Source organism: Apus apus, chromosome 4 (assembly GCF_020740795.1).
Source record: "Apus apus isolate bApuApu2 chromosome 4, bApuApu2.pri.cur, whole genome shotgun sequence".
Taxonomy (NCBI): Eukaryota; Metazoa; Chordata; class Aves; order Apodiformes; family Apodidae; genus Apus; species Apus apus.
This window is the reverse complement of record NC_067285.1, coordinates 85175959-85195235: the sequence shown is the minus strand read 5'-3', so window position 1 is coordinate 85195235 and position 19277 is coordinate 85175959. Positions and strand designations below refer to the sequence as shown.

Below are 19277 nucleotides of genomic sequence, written 5' to 3'. Positions count from 1 at the left end.
CTGTGTTTCCTCTTTTGATGGCTCTGCTGTCATCCCATGCCTGCATTACGTCAGTATGTTGGTTGCAATTATTTAATCCTAAACAGGAGAGAAAAAAACTTACTATGTTGTACGAAGATAAGAAAAGTAATGTAAAGTAGGCATAGCCACCTGGTCTTCGGAAAAGTTGATGTTTCAGCTAAACCAGTTGGGGAAAAAAAATAAATTCCAGGAAAGCAAAGTGTTTTGGTTAAGGCCTGACAAGATTCAGTCATAAGGCCTTGCAAAGTTTGTTCAAATTATAGTACTAGAGGTGACAATGCTGCATTTATGGGGATAAAGAACTGCTTTAACTTACATTTATTTAACGAATGTGCTACTAAACATTCTTTAAAGAAAACACTTCAAAGGGTTTTAGTAAACCCTAGTTTAGGTAGCCATCATGATATGAGTTTTTACATTTGCGATCCATCTGCTTAAATCACTACAACTATACTATACCAGTGGGAAAATTGTACTTAAATTATCTTAAGTGTTTTGTAAGGGTTATCTATACTGGTTAAGTCAGAAGACATATTTAGATGGTCCAAGTTTCCCATTTCTGTTTTTCTCATTTGGTAATCAAAATATACTGTATTTTGCTCCATATTTGCTCCATAATGACTCTTCCTATGACTGTGATGTTTGTCCTATAAATTTTGTGATATGACATTGTACAGGAATTAATGTCTGGTTTTTACAGTTGTCAAACATCCCTAGCCTAACTTAACAGTTTTTCAGTTTTTTCCATTGGGAATTTCACTTTTCTGTGAATGACAGTCATGTAGACTACACAACGGGACAGGCTTTTTTTACTTGGATTTTTTTTTTCTTACAGTTTTATATATCTTTTTGTATACTTGAAAGCAAATATGTAAGCTAAACATTAGTATTGGATTAGAGGCAGGAATAATTTCACAAGTTGTCTAACTTGAACACTATTTTGCAGAATATTTGCAATGAACGCCTTCTACTGCCAGTTTTTTGCCATATAGATGTGTAAATGTGGCGATTCCAAGTGCACATAAAGATAGGATTATTTCAAGTGAGATTTTGAAAATCTCTGTCTTGAGCTAGCTCGTTTTCTAACAGAAGCCATTAAGAATTTTATGAGCAACACATCTGAAAGCTCTATCCTAGAATTCAAATAGAGGTAGATATTGTATCTGGTTAAGTAAACAATTATGGATCTAAACAAGCATCACCAGCAGAATGGTTTTCTATTCAATTCCTTTGGGTAAATAAATGAGTATATTGTTTTTCTATTTTTTCTAGTGTGTTGTATTTGCTATGACATCTGGTCAAATGTGGAATCACATCCGTGGACCGCCATATGCACATAAAAATCCTCAGAATGGACAAGTGGTGAGTTGAGTATTTAAATTTTATTTTGAGGGAAAGTATTAGTCACTTCCTACAATTGCAAATAATTGTGGTTCAATGCCACTGTGTGACAGTCTGTCAGAGTTCTTTGCAAGCAGGGTCTGTTTTACAATTTCACATGTTTAAATTTAGAGTGCCAACATTTTTTACTTAAGCAGTGAAATGAGTGGTCATGTTTTTCAAAATTCTATCAGTCTCCCAGCTGTCTTTAATCTTTTATGAAGTGTTCCATGCCACACAATATTCACTGCCCAAAGATAAGTGGTTATTGTGTCTTTTTGTAGAAATGTGCTCCCTCACACACTGAAAAGCAAGATTGGTTTTTTTTTCTTTTCAGGCTCCATTTACACAAGCTTTTGAATTTTGTAACATCTTACCCTCTTTGTTCTTAAGTATTTTAATTAGAAAAGGAGATGGCAAATATTTTATCTGCTTTTTACCATTTTCTATTATTCCTGTAACTCTTCTACTAAACTTTACAGAACCCTTTTTCCTCTATCTCTTTAGTCCTTCAATTTAAATTCTTGATCAGCTCTACTAAGAAGTTACCACCAGGTGACTACTGCTGAAATTAGTTATATCCTGCTTCTGCTGTCTTTGAATGAATTCTTTTACTTGATCCTTCCTGCTCACAGATTAGTTAATCAGAGTTCAGAAGGAGAAACTCTCTTTGCCTACTGGGAAAGATGTTGGCTACTTTCTTCCATTCTTTGTTATTTACCGATTTCAAGCAAGTTGTTGGGGTGGAATCTTTTTAGCTTGAAATTAATTTGGTGGTCAGGAAGCCTTTTTGTAACTAGTGGCCCATTGAGCTCTTCTCAGCTTTGAAGATCACTAGTTCAAGGAGACTGGCTTATGTCTTAATTTTTTTTTTTTTTTTTGAGCTCTGTGTCATATCTTAATTGTAGTAGCAAAAAAACACAGGTGGTTTGAATCTGATTTCTGATCAGCTTTTCATCAGGAATGTAGCAGCATATTGATGTCATAAAATGACATTATTTCATCTGTCAACTTTGTTACACAGAAGTAAAATTGATAATGTAATAAATAATTGCTGTAAAGCACTTTATAAAAATTTTTCATTACTGCCTTGCAGTATTAAATTTATGATGCTTTCCCACAGAGTGGCAGACAGGAGAAATACTGCATAGAAAAAGCACTGTTCGTGACAAATAAGTTTTTACCACATCTAATTTTATACACATTGCCTTTCTTAAAGACCATTTTCTGAAGTATTACCCAGCTTTAAATAATTGTAAAATGTCCCTTTAATTGTTCCTGAATTTGTGCTATCTTGTCTCAGCTTTCAGAGTGTGAAGTCACACCTTATCCCAGTGTCTGAAAAGATACTGGTGTGGGAGTGTCAGCATATACAACTAAATACTGAAAAATAACAGTAAATATGGTTTTAAGTACTAGATTCTAGCCTACTGCATTAGTCAACATACATACCTTCTTTTCTGCCTTTGTTCCATTTTATGACTTCAGGCAAGCTAATTTGTGCCTCTAATTCACCTGTCTCTCCTTTTTCACATATGTCAGTACTTTTATGTCCTTGGAGCTCCATCTGTGTTAGGAAGTAAAGCCAGTCAGATTCTAAGAATTATCAAAAGTATAGATGCAGGATCACCAAGTTTCTGATCTATTTAAGGTACCACTTACAAGTAGGGTTGTAGCTTAAAGCTCTGATTTTTACTGGTGTTAGAAGCTTAGTAAGTATTCTGTAAACTTTGCCAATTTTACTGTGTGGGTTTTGGTGGGGTTTTTTTTTGTCAAATAACACTATTGAACATTTTCCTGATTCATTTTTCCAGCACTTATCTATATTCATGTGAATTTGAAGTCATAAAGGTGCTTGTCTATTGCTTCTGTGAGATTTATTCAACTATGATAATTCACTGTAACACTGTTCTGTGTTGTGTAAGCAACTGCTGTCTTTACATCCAAGTGAAATTTAAGTCATCACTTTCTTTACAATGTTTAGGATTTAGTAGCAATTCCAAGTTTTCATTTTATAAGGATTACTTGTATGTAATATTCTGAAACTTAACAGTCTTACCATGCAAAATTCAGGTTTTTTGATGAAGCAAAGGATAGCTCACTAAGGTTGTTCTATTGTTAGGTTCAAATGTAATAATTCTTAGATTTTCTTATTTCATAGAATGTAGTGGTTCAGCTGCATATTAGCTGTAGAGCCTGATAGGCCACCAGACTTTGAAAGTGGTAATATTCAATCTTCATAAACTATTCCTTGCTTCAGATATCTCCTGTTACTTGCTTTGTTCTTGACATAACTTGAAATTACACTTCATTTATTTTCCTTAAGTTTCTATTTTTTTCAAAAGATGGAAAGATATTTGTTTGCTTTGCTTAAACAACACTACTTAACTAGTGCCAGTATTGTGTACATGTAACGTTAACCAGTTCTTAAAATTTTTGGCTTGTGCACTGTATTTTTTATTCTTTGTTTGATTATCTAAACTTTAATTCTATGATTGTTTTATTTGAATGAAGCTTTTAAACTATATTTTTGTAATTCTATTCTGCAAGGTTGATTGAGGTTGTTGCAATTACATTCATTATTTCCCATTGCCATCAGCTAATTTCATATTTTGGATCCAGATGGAAGTACTATCAACTTTATGTAGAAAGCTGAATCACACAGTACTGCTGCTCAATATTACAGTTACAGGTTTCGGTTAACAAAAGTGGTGCTAGTCTTCTATCTAGTGATGCTAGTATTCTATCTCTGTTATATTTTTGAAGTACTAAATCTTTTGCCTAATCATTTTGTTAGGATTAGGTGCTTACTGTGTAACACTAAAATCTGTACCTGTTTTACCAGGATTGAGAGTGAAATCTAAGCATCCCATTGGTATCTGTATATGAACAGTCTTGGGAGAGTTCTGATTTTTATTCAGAGCTTGATCTGTATAGAGCTGGTGGTTAGACAAGGAGAGGGCTGGAGGTGAGACAAGTAGAGGGCTGGAGAAAGCAATTACATATTTTTCAGTCTCCAGCAGAGATAGTTCTGTTGCTGTTTAACTGATCTAATAGCAAAGAATTCTCATTAGATTTTCATCAGCTTTTAATCAAATAGCAGTAATAACTTAAAAAGCATTTATGTATATATGTATAGGGACTAGCAGCCATTTTGTTGGTTTGGGTACAAATGCTAAGATTTTTATTGTGCAGTATGCTCAGCTGCATCTTTACATAGTTGAAAGTTTGCTGTAGAATGAGAATAGGTCAAAGAACAAGCTTGATCTAAGATAATAAGGTGGCTTCCACAGCTCATAATTTTATTTCCTTCCTGAAGAAGAAACTATTGGAAGTTGGAAAAGGTTTTGTGTGAAGAGGAATATATGAGATTTTTTTTTGTCAGACATTAGATGTTTTTTCTGTATAAGCTGATGCTTTGTAAAATGGATAGTAGTGTTATTTGCCACTATATTAACTGGATTTTTTAAAATGTGTCTTATATTGTAAAAGTTGGTTAACATAAATTATGTTATTAGGAAGAAATTTATATCTGTTTAGCAGTTTTTTGAGAAAGAAGACCTTGCAACATCAGATCTAATTTTTTCAGTAGTGGTGTTTGTTGTCAGCCTTTTTTTTTTTTTTTCCCTACTTTTTGCAGTTGTTTAGCTATGGATCTTTATTCAGGAGCAGTCTCTAAAACACTTTTCACGGTCTTGCTGATAATGGATATGTGGTAATCTGTATGTTTCTGAAGTTAAATGAAAAATATTTTTGACTGTTAATGATTTTTGCACTTGTCAATCCAAAATTAAGGTACTTTGTGTGAAAAATGTGTACTTAGAATATTGAGATTCTTAATTCATATTAGTCTTCCACTGTTAGATGTGTCATTTATTAAAGTATATTCTTCTGTGTTTTCTCACATGACTTTTTCATATGACTCTAATTAAAATAAATGGAACTGTTTCCTGGAACAGTTTTAAAGAATGACTGTCCCTTTCAAACTCAGTAAGTCACAGTAAATAAATTGCCCTTTTGCCTTCAATCTGTCTGGAAGCATATTTGAAGTACAGTTTGTCAAGACTGTATTTGTCATGTCTGACTTTGAGAAAAGTGACCACATTGCTTGGTAGCAGTGTCAATATATACAAAAGTCACTTTACTGTGTGATATATTGTAATATATTTGTCTTGCTTTTGGATAAAAAGGTTCGAATAGATCATTGTATCAGCATCTAATGTAAAATATCCACACCAGCATCAATTTTACCACCACAATCTTTTGGTGTGTCTGTCGACAATAATCACAACCTCAGTGCTATTGAAAATACTTCTTAATATTTTATTGGAATAGCCACTTATTTATGCTAACATGCTTGATAGAAATGAGAAGTATGTTATTTGTGTTATGAGTGTATTTAATGGAATAGCTTTCCTGTGGTTGTCAAAAACAGTGAATCTATTCAGAATCTGCAACTATTAAAGGGTTTTTCAAGCATTTTTTTAAACGTCTATCTTGATCTAGTTAGAAAACATAACAGTTGGCAGTGCAAGGTACAGGACTAGTATAAAACAATCTTAACTCTGTTAACAGATCAGCACATTAACAGTTGGGCAACTTCATATCTAAACTACTGTTGGGAAAAATATTAACCCATGTAAGACATCTGCACTAAATTGGGGGATTGCAAAGGTCATTGTAGCTGACATTTCAGTAACTTTCTGTATAACATATTTCTAAGTTGATATTAAAAAAGGGAAACCGTACACAATATTTTATACCCTTTTTTACTGTGGGAAGAAAAGGAAGTAAGAAAATGGTCATTACATAAGGGTTGCTCAGATGAAGCATTTGAATCTCTAATTTTTTTAAATGGTTGAAACTTGAAGCATGCATGCTAGAACAGTCCAGATAGTACCATTGTTTTGTAAGCAGTAGTTTTGGCTGACTAAAAGATGGAACATATTCCCATCAAGTAGAACTGGATTTTAGACAAGCAATCAGGCAGCAAGTAGTCTGTCATGATAAAATCCAATAAAATAAACCCATAAGATTTTAATTGTGGCTTGTAGCAACAGAAATCCAATTTTAATTGACTGATACCCCATTCAACTAACAAACACTTCTCCATTCCCCCCCCGCCTACCTTTTGTTAAACATAGATGGACACCTAGAAGCATTTCAGTTTTATCTGAAATAACTGTTTTGTACAGAATAGCTCTTTCTATATCAGAAGTCAGGGATATTGAGCTTCACTTCAAATATGTGAAGTTATGAAGTATCTGAAGATAGAATCATAATGCAATACAGAAAAATACACTTTTTTCAAAGACAGAAAAACAGAATTACACAAGGGAAATGTTGTTCTGTGACTACTAGAACAAGAACCATTTTATTAAACCCAACTTGAGTGTAACATAGGAATCTAATTTTTCTGGCTTCCTGGACTTTACTAGTTGTGTGAATACTAAAAGGTAAGAGCCTTCTCTAATAAAATAATTGTGATGCAGCTGCCTCTGAAGATGATCTAGTCTAGCTGCTTGTTCAAAGCTGATCAGGTTACTCAGGACTTGTCTAAATTAATTTTGAATGTCTCCACAGTTAGAGATTCCCCAACCTGTTTCAGTTTTTGACCACCCACATCTTTATTTTAATTTTACCTTTTAATTTATTTTATCTTAATTTCCCACAGGAACAGTCAAGGTAATTTTTATCCTCTTCAGTAAAAGCTGATATAGCTGAGATCTTAATTAGAACTGAACACTGCCTTTAATAAAATTATGTTTAGCCCAGCAGTACACCTTTTCAGAGCTCCTGACAGCATAACTTTGCTTAACTGGCACTAGCACTATATCATATCACTACAGTATCCACATTGGAAATGAGGAAACATTGCCTGGAGTAGTCTTAGAAATTTTTCAATTTATAGATTCTGTTTTCTTAATAGAGCTGTACAGACATTCTTCCTATAGCTATTGAGTAACTGAAGCATGTCTGTTTTCTTCTAGAATCTTGCAAGTTTTCAACAATTTTGGGACAGCGGGGAAGGGAGGAGAGAGGAAAGAACTCTTAGCTTATTTTCCCTGTTGCACAGCACAGTCTTTCACTGCTTTAGATGGATTATATTGTGAACCTCTCCTCTTCCCTGAAGGAAGATAATCTATAGTACAAGGGTGCAGACATTCCTTTTGCTGAACTAAAATTTCATCATTTGGGAACTGTCTTGTGAATTTCTAAGCAAGTATCAAAATATTTTCTATCCTGCAGAACTGTCTAGAGCTATAGACCTGGTACATTTTTCCATTGGAGACCACCTGCCTCTCCACATAGATCTGCTAGTAAACTCTAATGTGGTCATTTCAGTTTAAGATCAGATTTCTTATGCCTGAGAACAGGGTCAAAAGAAGGAACATGCATTTGACTGTGTTAATGTAAATGAAGCAGCATACTTCAGGCAATGCTTCATGGGCTAATTAATCTGTAATCCCTGGATCAGAGAGTTACCTTTTTATTGTGGTTATTCTTTTTTATTGAACATAAGCAACTTTTGAGGCCTTTTTTTTTAAATCTGCAAGGCAAAAGTTATTTGCTACTTGGTATTTTGAGCAATATGAAATGGTTTTTGTATGTTACTACAGAAACAAAATTATTCTGACATGATTTTTTGTCTAGCTCTTGTGCCAACATTAGTTCCTTACTTTGGCTAACCTTTTGTGTTTACTGGCTGTTGCTGAAGGAAGAAACAATAGAACAGGACACAAAGACTAAATTAAAGCTAAAATAAAAAGTTGTATTGTACATGCAGGTTGTTCTTCTGAGCCTCTGAAAAGCTGTAGGATAGTACTCTACATCCCACCTTTTAGATACCAAATATTTATCAGAGTTCTGGGACATTTAACAGCAAGACGTTGTTACAGATATGTAAGCTAAACTATTTGGATTATCTGGAATATACTCTAATATGTGAGTGGTATTCTCATAATTTAGGAACCCGGTGAAAAGTTCAATTTAACTATTTTATATTCAATTAGATTTTGCTTACTAGGAGAGTTTACATGGCTGTTACATTATCAATGCTTATATGTAGAAGCAGACATTGCTAAGTCAGTTGTCTTGCTGTGGCTATGTAAGTGGTCAGTTACACTTATCAAAAAAGTCTCCAAAAATGTTTGAAAGGGAATTACTATTTTCCAGCTTCTCTATCCATTTTCCTTGGAGGATAAGAAGGAGAAAATTTACCTGATCCTGATTGCTGGTCAGGATTCTCTTTATGATTTTTGAAAACAAGTTTATAAAAGGGAATGGGCCTTACACAAGCTTTAGAACAAGGGATTTTAATTTTTTACTACCCTTTAGACAGGCACATTCCTGTGCCACTTCAAAGCCATTGCAGAACTGCTTCATATATTGGTTAGAAAAGGTGGCCTAAAGTCCTTCTTAGGAGAGTTTACTTCTGCATTACACAATTGAGATTTATCTGCTCTTTAAATATTTTAAAAGCATCTTCCATCAAGCTAATATGATGCACAGAAATAGGTTGAGAAGCAGGTTTAATTTACATCACTTTTTCTTAATATTCAGTACTTACAGCGAAAAAATGTTCCCATTTATTAGAAACAGATGCTAGTTCTTTTGTGTATGTTTGTACTGAAAAAGAGGCATTTTTTACTGTTCGCCTTAAAAGTCTATGCTTAATAGACCCTGGTGAAGGGTCTGGAAAACCTTATGAGGAGCAGCTGAGAGAACTTGGGGTCTTTAGTCTAAAGAGGAGGAGACTGAGGGTAGACCTTGTTGATCTCTACAACTGCCTGAAAGGAGGGTATAGCAAAGGGCAGGTCAGTCTCGGTAGCAAGTGATAAGGTGATAGTAAATGGCTTCAAGTTACCCCAGGGGAGGTTTAGGTTGGATGTTAGGAGAAACTTCTTCACAGAAGGGGTTATTAAGCACTGGAATGGGCTGTCTGGGAAAGTGGTTGAATCACCATCCCTGAATGTGTTTAAAAATCATTTAGATGCAGTGCTTAGGGACATGGTTTAGCATTGGGCTGGTAGAGTTAGGTTAAGGGTTGGATTGGATGATTTTACAGGTTTTTTTCCAACCTGAATGATACTATGTTTCTATGAAAGCAGTTACAGGCTGGTACAGTGCAAGTTTAAAAAAGTTCTTTACTGAAGGTCGTGTAAATCTAGGTTTCGAGCAATCAATAAAACCATGAAAAAAGCTCATTCATCTTCACAGGTCCTGAGGTCACTTAGCATAGCAGAATGCTCTATATGAAGATAAAATAGCGTTATTGTTTAAAAGAGGGAAGTTGTCTGCATTTACCAGCCCTTCACACTTCTAATGTGGGGCAATGAAATGAAAGAAGAATTTGGTTTGTTGTTTGATTTTTTTTTATAATCCCTGTTCTAGGAAGCATAAAAAAAAAAAGGCTGTGCCTTTTGCACAGCCATGATACTGTAGTTCATATTAATTAGACTGAATGATCCCTGTCAGATAAAAGAAGCAATTGTTCCATAGTATTCTCTGTGGCTAAATGCCGAAGTCATAGAACTTAAAATTGTTTTATTATTATTATTATTATTGTTTTATTTGTCTGTAGATAGAGAACACTTCAATGAATGTTATAATGGGATAATAAACACCATCTGATCTGGTCCAGTGCTGTCATTTATGGTATTATTACTGCTGGAAATCAGAGGAAGAAAAAAAAAGATTCAGAACAGCTATACTGCTATTAAAATGCTTTCTGTGTAAAACCAAAACTTTAAACTTTAAACTGTAAAGAACATGGTAGAGTTTTCTTAATGTTGTCTACTTTACCATCTGAATGTGCATCTAACCACAGAAGTACGCTGCTACAGTAAGTGGAAATATCGAAAGCATTGGATCAGCTGCCCAGTTTAAGAATGGATTTTAAGAATTGATATAAGAAAACAAATTGAATTAAATTCATGCTGTTAGTCATTTAATATCCCAATAATTGATCACTTGCATTATTATCTCTGGAAAATACACAACCACAAGGACATGATATGAATGCATATGCCACTCCAGGTGGTGCTCACAGAGGGACCATAGTGTGTTTGCAGCTGTGATCTTTCCACTGTATCCCTCCCATCCCTTAACACTATATTGAATTCAGGCCTACAAATATTTTGCAAACCTTGGGTAACTGTAAAAAGAAATGCAATATACAGACTTTAATTTGTATTTCTTCTGGCTTTTTTTATTTGTTTAATTTCCTGTTTCCCTAACCCTTGGAAAGCTCCATTTACTGAAGAACAAACAATTTAAACCCTTCCAACCAGATATCTTAAAAGCTCATTAAAAAATTCCAGGAAAAAGACATATTAGAGAGACATTCAAACCACTGTTACTCAGAGGATTATTTTCTGTATAAATTGAAGAACATACCTTACAAAAAAAGGTAGATTTAAGATGGGGTAGAATCAATCCTGAAAATAGCACAACTGAAATAGTAAACACACAACAGCAATTTGAAAAAGGAATTACAACTGGAAAAAAGAAACAGAAGCAACATCAAGCAGAATCCTGGATTTTACTGGTATAGGTGACCAGTACACATACACATTAAAAACACTGTGAGGTTGGTTTATTAACATAAGTTTAAAAGTTCAGTCCATATGCATATAAGGTTTTTTCTTCTCTTTTGCCCTTTAATTTTTCTGCATTTGACCATCTACATAATTTCATATAGCTCTGATCTAGCAAATAAGTTCAATGCTCAATTCATACTGCATGAGAATACAGTAGTGGGAGAGCCCTTATACATTGTCCAGTCATGGATGAGTGGGTAAGTGCATATTATCAAAATCTTTGGCTTTTAAGATTTTGCTCCCAGACAGTTTTATAATGCTGTTGTACCACTTTTGGTGTTAAAATGAAACTTCTTTTAAGTGGGTGGATTGCACATACAATACTTTGCACCTTGATTTCACTTAATTTTTTAATAGGCAATCACATTAGTGAGACATATTTAGCCTGTACTTATAGAGCAGATACTTTTTTTTTCTAATTGAGTTCTTTTAGATAATGGGAACATAATTTGTGGAGATTCTTCTGACTTTTGAAGTGTGTAGCCTTTATTTCTTCCCATGTAGTGTAGTGGTGTTTATTTTTCCTTGGTTCTTTTCTGGCATCAGCTATATTCATTAGTACCTGTTTTTGCAAACAAGTCATCAATTTAAATTAGTCCCAAGATCTAGAGTTCCTTTATGTGTTTTTAAACAGCCTATTCTCTTTCCCATTGAGCCAGTCATTCAACCTGCCTATACTGTTTGTTCTAAAACCATTTTTCTCTAGCTTTACTGGTAACAGAATGACTTGCCAAAATCCAGATAAATAGTAGCACGTTTTCCTTTCAAGAGGATTAATTACCTTAAGAGAGAAATTGTGCCTGATTAATCTGGAATCTGTGTCCTTGGAATAAGCATGCTGCATTTCTTTTAATTTTTCATGTTTCTTCATACGTTTAATTGTTCTCCAAAGTCTATTCAGAATTATAGAATCATCCTGGTTGGAAGGGACCTTGAAGATCATCAAGTCCATCCATAACCTAAACCTTCCGACCATAACCTGATTTACCCATTCAGTGCTTAAATCATGTCGCTAAGCACTATATCTACATTTAAAAAAAAATACTTCCAGGGATGGTGACTCCACCACCTCACTGGGCAGCCTGTTCCACTGTCCAACAACTCTGGTAAATAAATTCTTTCTAATATCCAGCCTAAACCTTCCCTGGCACAGCTTCAGGCCATTTCCTCTCATCCTGTCATCATTTATTTGAGAGAAGAGGCCAACTCCCACCTCCCTACAACCTCCTTTCAGGTAGCTGTAGAGAGCAATGAGGTCTTCTTATGTTTTTGAAATCCTAGTTTCGTCCAAAATGTGTTTAGTTTCTATGTATGCTGTTCTGTAGATTTACACTAACATACTTGTCTTGGTTAGAATACATAAAAAAATAAAACTGCTACTAGGCTTTATTTACTAGTTTTGAAATTCTGTTTTTTTGTGTTTTCCTTCAACTTTATGTGTTATAGATGCATTCTGTCAGCTGTGGACCCCTGTATAGCTTTTACTCAACCATTTCTGAAAACAGAATTACCACCCTTTACTACATTTTAATTTCTTTGCTTATTTTCTGTTTTAATGGCTGAAATACAAACTGTTTTAATTTCATTTGCAGGGCCACCTCATCTTGCCTCCTGACGATTTTCATTTTATTGCTAAGCTTTTTGACCTTTTAAGAGGGAAATGTTTTTGCTAGTCAGTCTCTTTCCATTCTTTCTAAGCTCTTGTTGTTCATTATATTCCATCAGTTAGGTCAGGAATCCTTCCCTGAAAGGTCACAAATTCATTTATTTAGTTATTTATTTTTTAAGATGTGTGGAATACAGATTCAAGATGGTTTAAGAAACTTACACTGTCTTTGACTCATTCAATTCACCAGATTTTTCAAGTGTAGGTGACATCCCTCATATTTTTCATTTCAGTTGCAAAACCTTAAATTGAAAGTTTTAAATGTGTTAGTATTCATCTTTCTGTTTAATTTACTGAATCAACTCAGGTAATTTTGTCTGAAATTATTTTATACTTCCAGTGACTTTCTATGAAAAATGCACTTAAAATATTGCATATTTACGAGTGGGTAATTGAGAATAGAATCTGCCAGGTTTCACATATCTATCATTGAGGTCTGCTGTTAGTAGAATCTGTTTAAATTTTATCTAGAAAATTAGTCTCCAATGTACCACAAGGAGTTATTTTTCTGAATGCTTTTCAGTTCTTCAACTTTGCAGTATCTTTCTCCATGAGTAGGGGCTGTGTTTTCTCTTGACCTTATTCTCCTCCTCCAAAGCCTGAAATGTTCTGCTGAAGCTCAGTTTATCTTTTCATTTTGATTTTTTTGTGAGTTCACCCGCACCCATCCTTAATTCAGATAAGGGGTACTTTTTTTAAGCCTGTACCACCCTCATTCCCACCTTCCATACTTCTAATTCAAATTATGCAGTGCACTCAGGGTATGATCCTTTTGGATGAAGTTAAGCCAGAGGGTAGACTCCAGGAGTTCAGCCAATACACTCCCAGCTGCTACTGGTTCATTCAGTCTGTTGGACCAAAGAGGAGCTAGTGTGAAGTAGAATGACTTTAGATGTGTATAGTGTGCATATCAGGTTTGGAGAATTAATATGTGAGAACTTATACATGAGTGACGTTCCTCAGGGGTCAATATGGGGACTGATGCTGTCATGGACGTGTCATGTGACGTGGGCAGTGGAACTGACTGCACTTGCAACGTTTGCTGACGACACCAAGCTCTGTGGTATGGTTGACATCATCAAATGAATGTGTATCTGTTTCCTGCTAGTATGTGTATATGAATGACAGCTAGATAGAGCTTTGGGTCATGTCTGTTTTTATCTTGGTAGCTCTGTGCTTGTCTTTTCTCTTGAAAAGACCAAACCTTAGTAGGCTCCACAGAATCTTGACTGTAATGCTTTGCTGCCTGCTTTGCTTTTTATACTATTAAGGTTTTGCTAGGCTGTATGTCAGATGAGAAAATATATTTTCTGAAGAGTCTATTTAAGTTTTTAAGATCTTTCCTCTTCAATCTTGTCATTTTCTGTTGACAATGAAGCTGCGTCTTTGAATGAACATCTAGAAAATAAGGCTATCAAAGTGTAAACTGCTTTTTTTGTTCCAGTATCGTAGAACAGTTTTGCTGTTGAGAAGAGGTGCTAAATTATGTGTTATAGGAGGGATCTGTATGTAATTAATAGCTAGCTCAAATTCACAAAAAAATGTATTAAATTCCTTAGTTTTACATCTTGGCTTACTTTAGGTCTGGTAGCTAAAAGATTGTTTGGGTTTTTTTAACTATCAAACCAAGATTTCTAAGAAACCGTAAACGTAACTTAATACCTAAATGCTATTAATTTGTGATAAAAAGAATTCTGAAAAATAGTGTCCTTTGTACATAAAAAAACATTTCAATGTGAAATATCTATCATATTTTTTAATATTGTAGTGGGTTAATCCTGGCCTTTTTTGTCATGTATTTAATATGCTGTGAAGATAATGTCCTTTCTTAATATGTCATGATGATAATTTTCCTGGATTTAGCAGGTCGTACTATAGAAATATTTTATTTCCTCTTTATTCATGATTTTTAAACACAACATTTAGTCTTTTGGTTTTTTTATATAAATCTCTAAAACTCCTTTGAAATTTTAGTAAACGTACATATTCAAGTTGATATTTAGATCCTAGACATAAACAATTTTAAAAGCCCAATCTTTTAACAGAACTAACAAATATCTTGGTGTGTGCATGTATATGCCTCCTAACTATAGTGCTTTCTCTTTTCATTTTAAAGGCCAGTTCTATTATTCCTAATGATTTTATTTTAATTTGGCAAGCTAAGAAGGAGGGACTAGTACACTTTCAGACATTAGAAGTTGTACTTTAATATCTACCCAAAATAGTGCATTTATCAGCAGTTTGACAGAAAAGGGTTACTAGATGGTATTAAAAATACCAATTTAAAGGGAAACAAAAGAGTAACCTTCAAACTTTTTCTGACTTTGTCTCTTATCAGTCATGACAGTGTCAGAGTCCTAATGTGAATACTTAGGGAGGCTTTGAATTGTCAATAGAGGAAGCTTCCTCTTTGAGGTTATATTCGCTGGAACAGAAGAGATAACACTTATTATCAGTGTTTTTATAGTTAGCCAATTTCTCATCCCATGTACCATAATGCAGTTTTTAATATAGTTTAGATATTAGTATAATGATAAATATGTCAGGCTTTCAAAGTAAATTCAGAATGTTTCTGTCAGTCCTGATACAGCATGAAATTCCACTCAGAGATTTTTAATGAGCATTTTCTGGGGGGAAAAAGTAATAATCAAACACATTTCTAACCTCCTTTTCAGAAAATTGACATTAAATATGCTTTTCTTTCTGGGATGTGCATTGAGTTGTCAGCCACTTGGAACTTCAGAGTTTAGCACTGGAATGCAAAGGCACAGAATAAAAGGTAACACACTGTATAATATTCAAATGCTATTATAAGCTAGTTATGATCACCACAGTATGAATTTTTATGCCTTTTTGATGAGGCATTTCAGCTCCTGTGTGAATTGAATTGCTGTTCATGGGCATGTTACTCTTGTTTATTATATATTGTAATGTTTTTCTATGGGCTAGCATATACACAAAATTTCAATGCATTCAAAAGTATTGTCCAAGTTTTGCATTAAAATACAATTGTGCTGAACTTTTACACGTCTCGCTTCAAATTTGTTAATATTTAAACAAAGATTTATCCACTGCTAGTCAACTGTAGAAAGCTATTAAGAATTTCTCCTCATTTGGATATACTTGTAGGTCATTATTAGCAATATGTCAGTTAACTCAAGTATTCAAGAGCAAACAATGTTTAGAATTATTAGGAGAGAAAAGTGCTTTCGATGCTACAAGTATTGTGTGTCATGTACAGCCTGAATACAGTCTGGAAAAAGCTTGGGAGATGACACACAGCTTAATTATGAAAGTGCTTCTGTAGAAGGAATGATAGACCAATTTGATTGAGGTGCATTAAATGAGTGACATGGAGAGAAGCAAGAAGGGAATAATTTTCAAGTTGTTAAAATTAAATTTGAAACTGATATTTTAAAATATAATGTTTCTTCATATTACAGATGTGTGGAACTCTTTGCTGCAGGGTTTCACCAATGTTAAATATGTACAAATTTTTTTTAAAGCTGCTTAAAAAATTATAGCTAGTAAAGATGCCTTCCAAGATGGTAGTTTCAAGATTGTCTGCCTAAAAACCAGGAGTATGTCTTTGGAGGCAGTATCTCAGGGAGAGATTTAAAGGGACCACTGTAGATCATAACCTCAACACAAACATTATACTGTAGTGTCATTAATAGCATCTATCTTTGAGTATGTGAAAAGTTTGCTGTCAAGTGCAAAGTTATTCTTTCTTTGTCCACAGCATTTAATAAAATAAATAAAATTTGACTGCAAATGATTCAAGAGAGTTGAAACTATTGAAAATATTAGAATTGTCTCTAGAATAATGATATTCTGTAGTTAGTCATTAAAAAGAAACTAGTGGATTTTTATTGTTACATTGCAGGATTGAAGTGTCTTCTCTGTGGTCATGCTAGAGCTGTCTTTGTGCCACACTGGAACACCCTCATCGTTCACATGGTGTACATACTAATTCAAGTCTTTTGTAGTTAGCTAGATTTAAAGTGGAGGGGAAAATGTGGACAGGTAGGGAGCAATATATGGTCCTGCTAATACATGCAGTTGCTGTTCAGATTAGCTTTTGAGGGAATATGGATCACTAGAGACTGGTATTAGAAACAGAAAAGATGTTCACTAGTAGGGGACTTTTAAACTGCTTAGGCAGAGAGAGAAAAAGGTACTTCCTAGTGTTGAAAATAACATATTTTGGAGTACTTTATCAAGGCAGATGCTGTATTCCCTATTAATTGGAAGAGATTTAGGACATGTGAAAAATGCTTAGATTGTATTGGGAGAAACTTACTTCGTACTAGGAGAAGCTGAGAGGTAGTAGAGGTAGTATTTTAGAGGACTGATTGTCTTTTCTCATCTTGGTGTGTTATCAAACCCTCTTCCCTTCATAGAAGAGTAAGCACATACATACTTTACAGTAGCTTCTAGCCATCACAGTTCCTTCTTGAGATAGTCATTTCAGTAAAAGTCAGTGCTTTGTCTGTTAGTTGCATTTTGGAGTCAGCAAGGAGTAGTTGCCTCATGATAAAAATAAAAATAAAATATTCTGATAAAGGTTAGAGAAAGGAGCTCACCCTAGATAAACTTCAAATGCTTAATATGAGATACTAGGCTGGATGTGGAGCATTACTGTGAGGATGTCATTAAGTGTCCCCTGTATGGTTCTTATCATTCAAACACTTAATGTTAACCATATATTGCTTTGCTAAATAATGCACTCTCCCAGTCAGTTTAGAAGGGTCTTGGAAGAGAGGCATTTCTTACCTCCAAAAATGTGTGGATGACAATTTACCTGCTGTTTCTTTTGCCTGAGATTATTTGCAGAACTCTTTCTTTTATGTTGAAACTTGCTTTTTTCGTGTGGCAGCCAGTTTAGTCTTCTGCAGCTAAGTGTTGTGTAGAAATAAATATGTTAGATTGAAATTCTTTAATATACAGTAAATTGGTTTACTTCATAGTTTGTTCAATGCAATTATGTGGCTTATTGTATACAACATATCTTTCTAAATATTGGTGTTTTGAAATTCTGTCACCAATAAACCTCCAGAAAGAAATATTGGCTCTGCTGAAATCAATAGTGAAATGCTTATTGACTTCTTTTGAATCAGCAGTTCTCTCAAATTATTTAGGTACAGAGAAGAAACACCTGTGCTGTTCTATTAATATAGTGGGGCTGGAAATCAGGTTTTGTGAAAGTCACTGTGAAGTTTTACAACTAGAGCTTCTTACCATGTGCAAATTAAAGAGAGAGATGTGTGGGAAAAACTTTTTTTTTTCACCTGTTGCATTAAAAGAATCATCTAATTAGTCTATAAGAACTCTTGAAAGTCCAGTGAGTCAAAAGGGGGGAAAATTCATTACAAGCCAACAACTGCTCCTCCAACATGGAGAACAACCCTTTGTATTAAAGTATATAAAGTGTTTGGAGAAAGTCTTTAGGTTACAAGTTCATGTTGCTAAATTAAAGACAAGCCTGATTGTGTAGATGAATCTTGAAAATTTACAAAACCAGTGAGGATTCTTGGAATTATTGACTGCAGTTCTCTTGTAATTCTGCCTTGGAATTCAGTTGTGACAAAAGCATCAATGAAAAATATTTTTAATGCTACAGCGTCCAAGTTTATATAGAATGGGACTAAATTTAAGGAACTCAGTGAGTAAGCAAACTGTCCTTTCCATCACATTTGTGGGGGTTGTGTTTTGCATCCTTAACTTATGCTAATTTTGTAAGCTCAAGACATCCATGCTCTTCCCTGCCCCTTTGCTAGAGAACCATGTGTTAGCTGCACTAGATACGCAGTAGGTGTTCCTATACAAGATGTCTTTATTTATTGTTAATTTTCAGTCAGCTGCTACCGGGATCAAAATAGAGTGCAAAAGTTTTTGGCTTGGGACAAATATTTGGGCAGAACACTTTTAACAGAAAAATTAAACTATTTTAGTTCAACTGTAATCTAGATATTTTAAAAGTCTAGAATTTTTGATTTTTCTAGAAGCCAAGAGAAGAGGAAAATAATACTTAATGACCTCAAAATTGATGAAGTTTCTGCATGTTCTCAAAGCATTCAATCATCTGGTACTGTGGTGTCTTTAAGTACCTGAATGCTGAATGTATCTGTATCTGAATGTAGCTGCTTAAGTCACCAGAAAATGTGCATGATGGCTCATAACTAGAGCATTCTTAAAAATCTTAAAAATTTCACAATTCAGTACTTGTAAGATTCTTTTGATTTCCTTGAATATGGTAGTACAAGAGTGAAAGGCTCACATGAACAAGCACTTATTTAATCTTAAGAGAATTTTTCATTTGGTCTAAAATAATTCCCAGATTCATTTGTCCCAAATACATGGGCATGCAATGTTCTAATGATTTGTCCTCTTCTAGTTATGATTTTTTTTTACTTCTTTAGTAAAGCTAGCATTTTAAGTATTTCTGTATAAGCTTGAATGTAATGGTCATTCTGAATGTCTATAAGACTTGTGCTGTTTTCTGCAGTCCTGAACTTTTTGGTTCTTGACTCCTTGGGTGGTTTTATTGGAGACAGCTAATGGAAAGAACTTGAATAGCAACTTGTCTTACAGCAGTATTTTATTTG

At 34.2% G+C, this 19277-nt stretch overlaps 1 protein-coding gene across 2 annotated transcripts in view; it reads left to right on the top strand.

Moving 5' to 3' along the window:
• Positions 1-19277, top strand: part of TUSC3 (tumor suppressor candidate 3) — a 111107-nt gene that overhangs the window by 60881 nt on the left and 30949 nt on the right. For both annotated transcript variants that reach the window (XM_051618354.1, XM_051618353.1), the window contains exon 6: positions 1294-1383. In XM_051618354.1, the coding sequence (XP_051474314.1) occupies positions 1294-1383 (90 nt within the window). The remainder of the gene's footprint in view (positions 1-1293; positions 1384-19277) is intronic.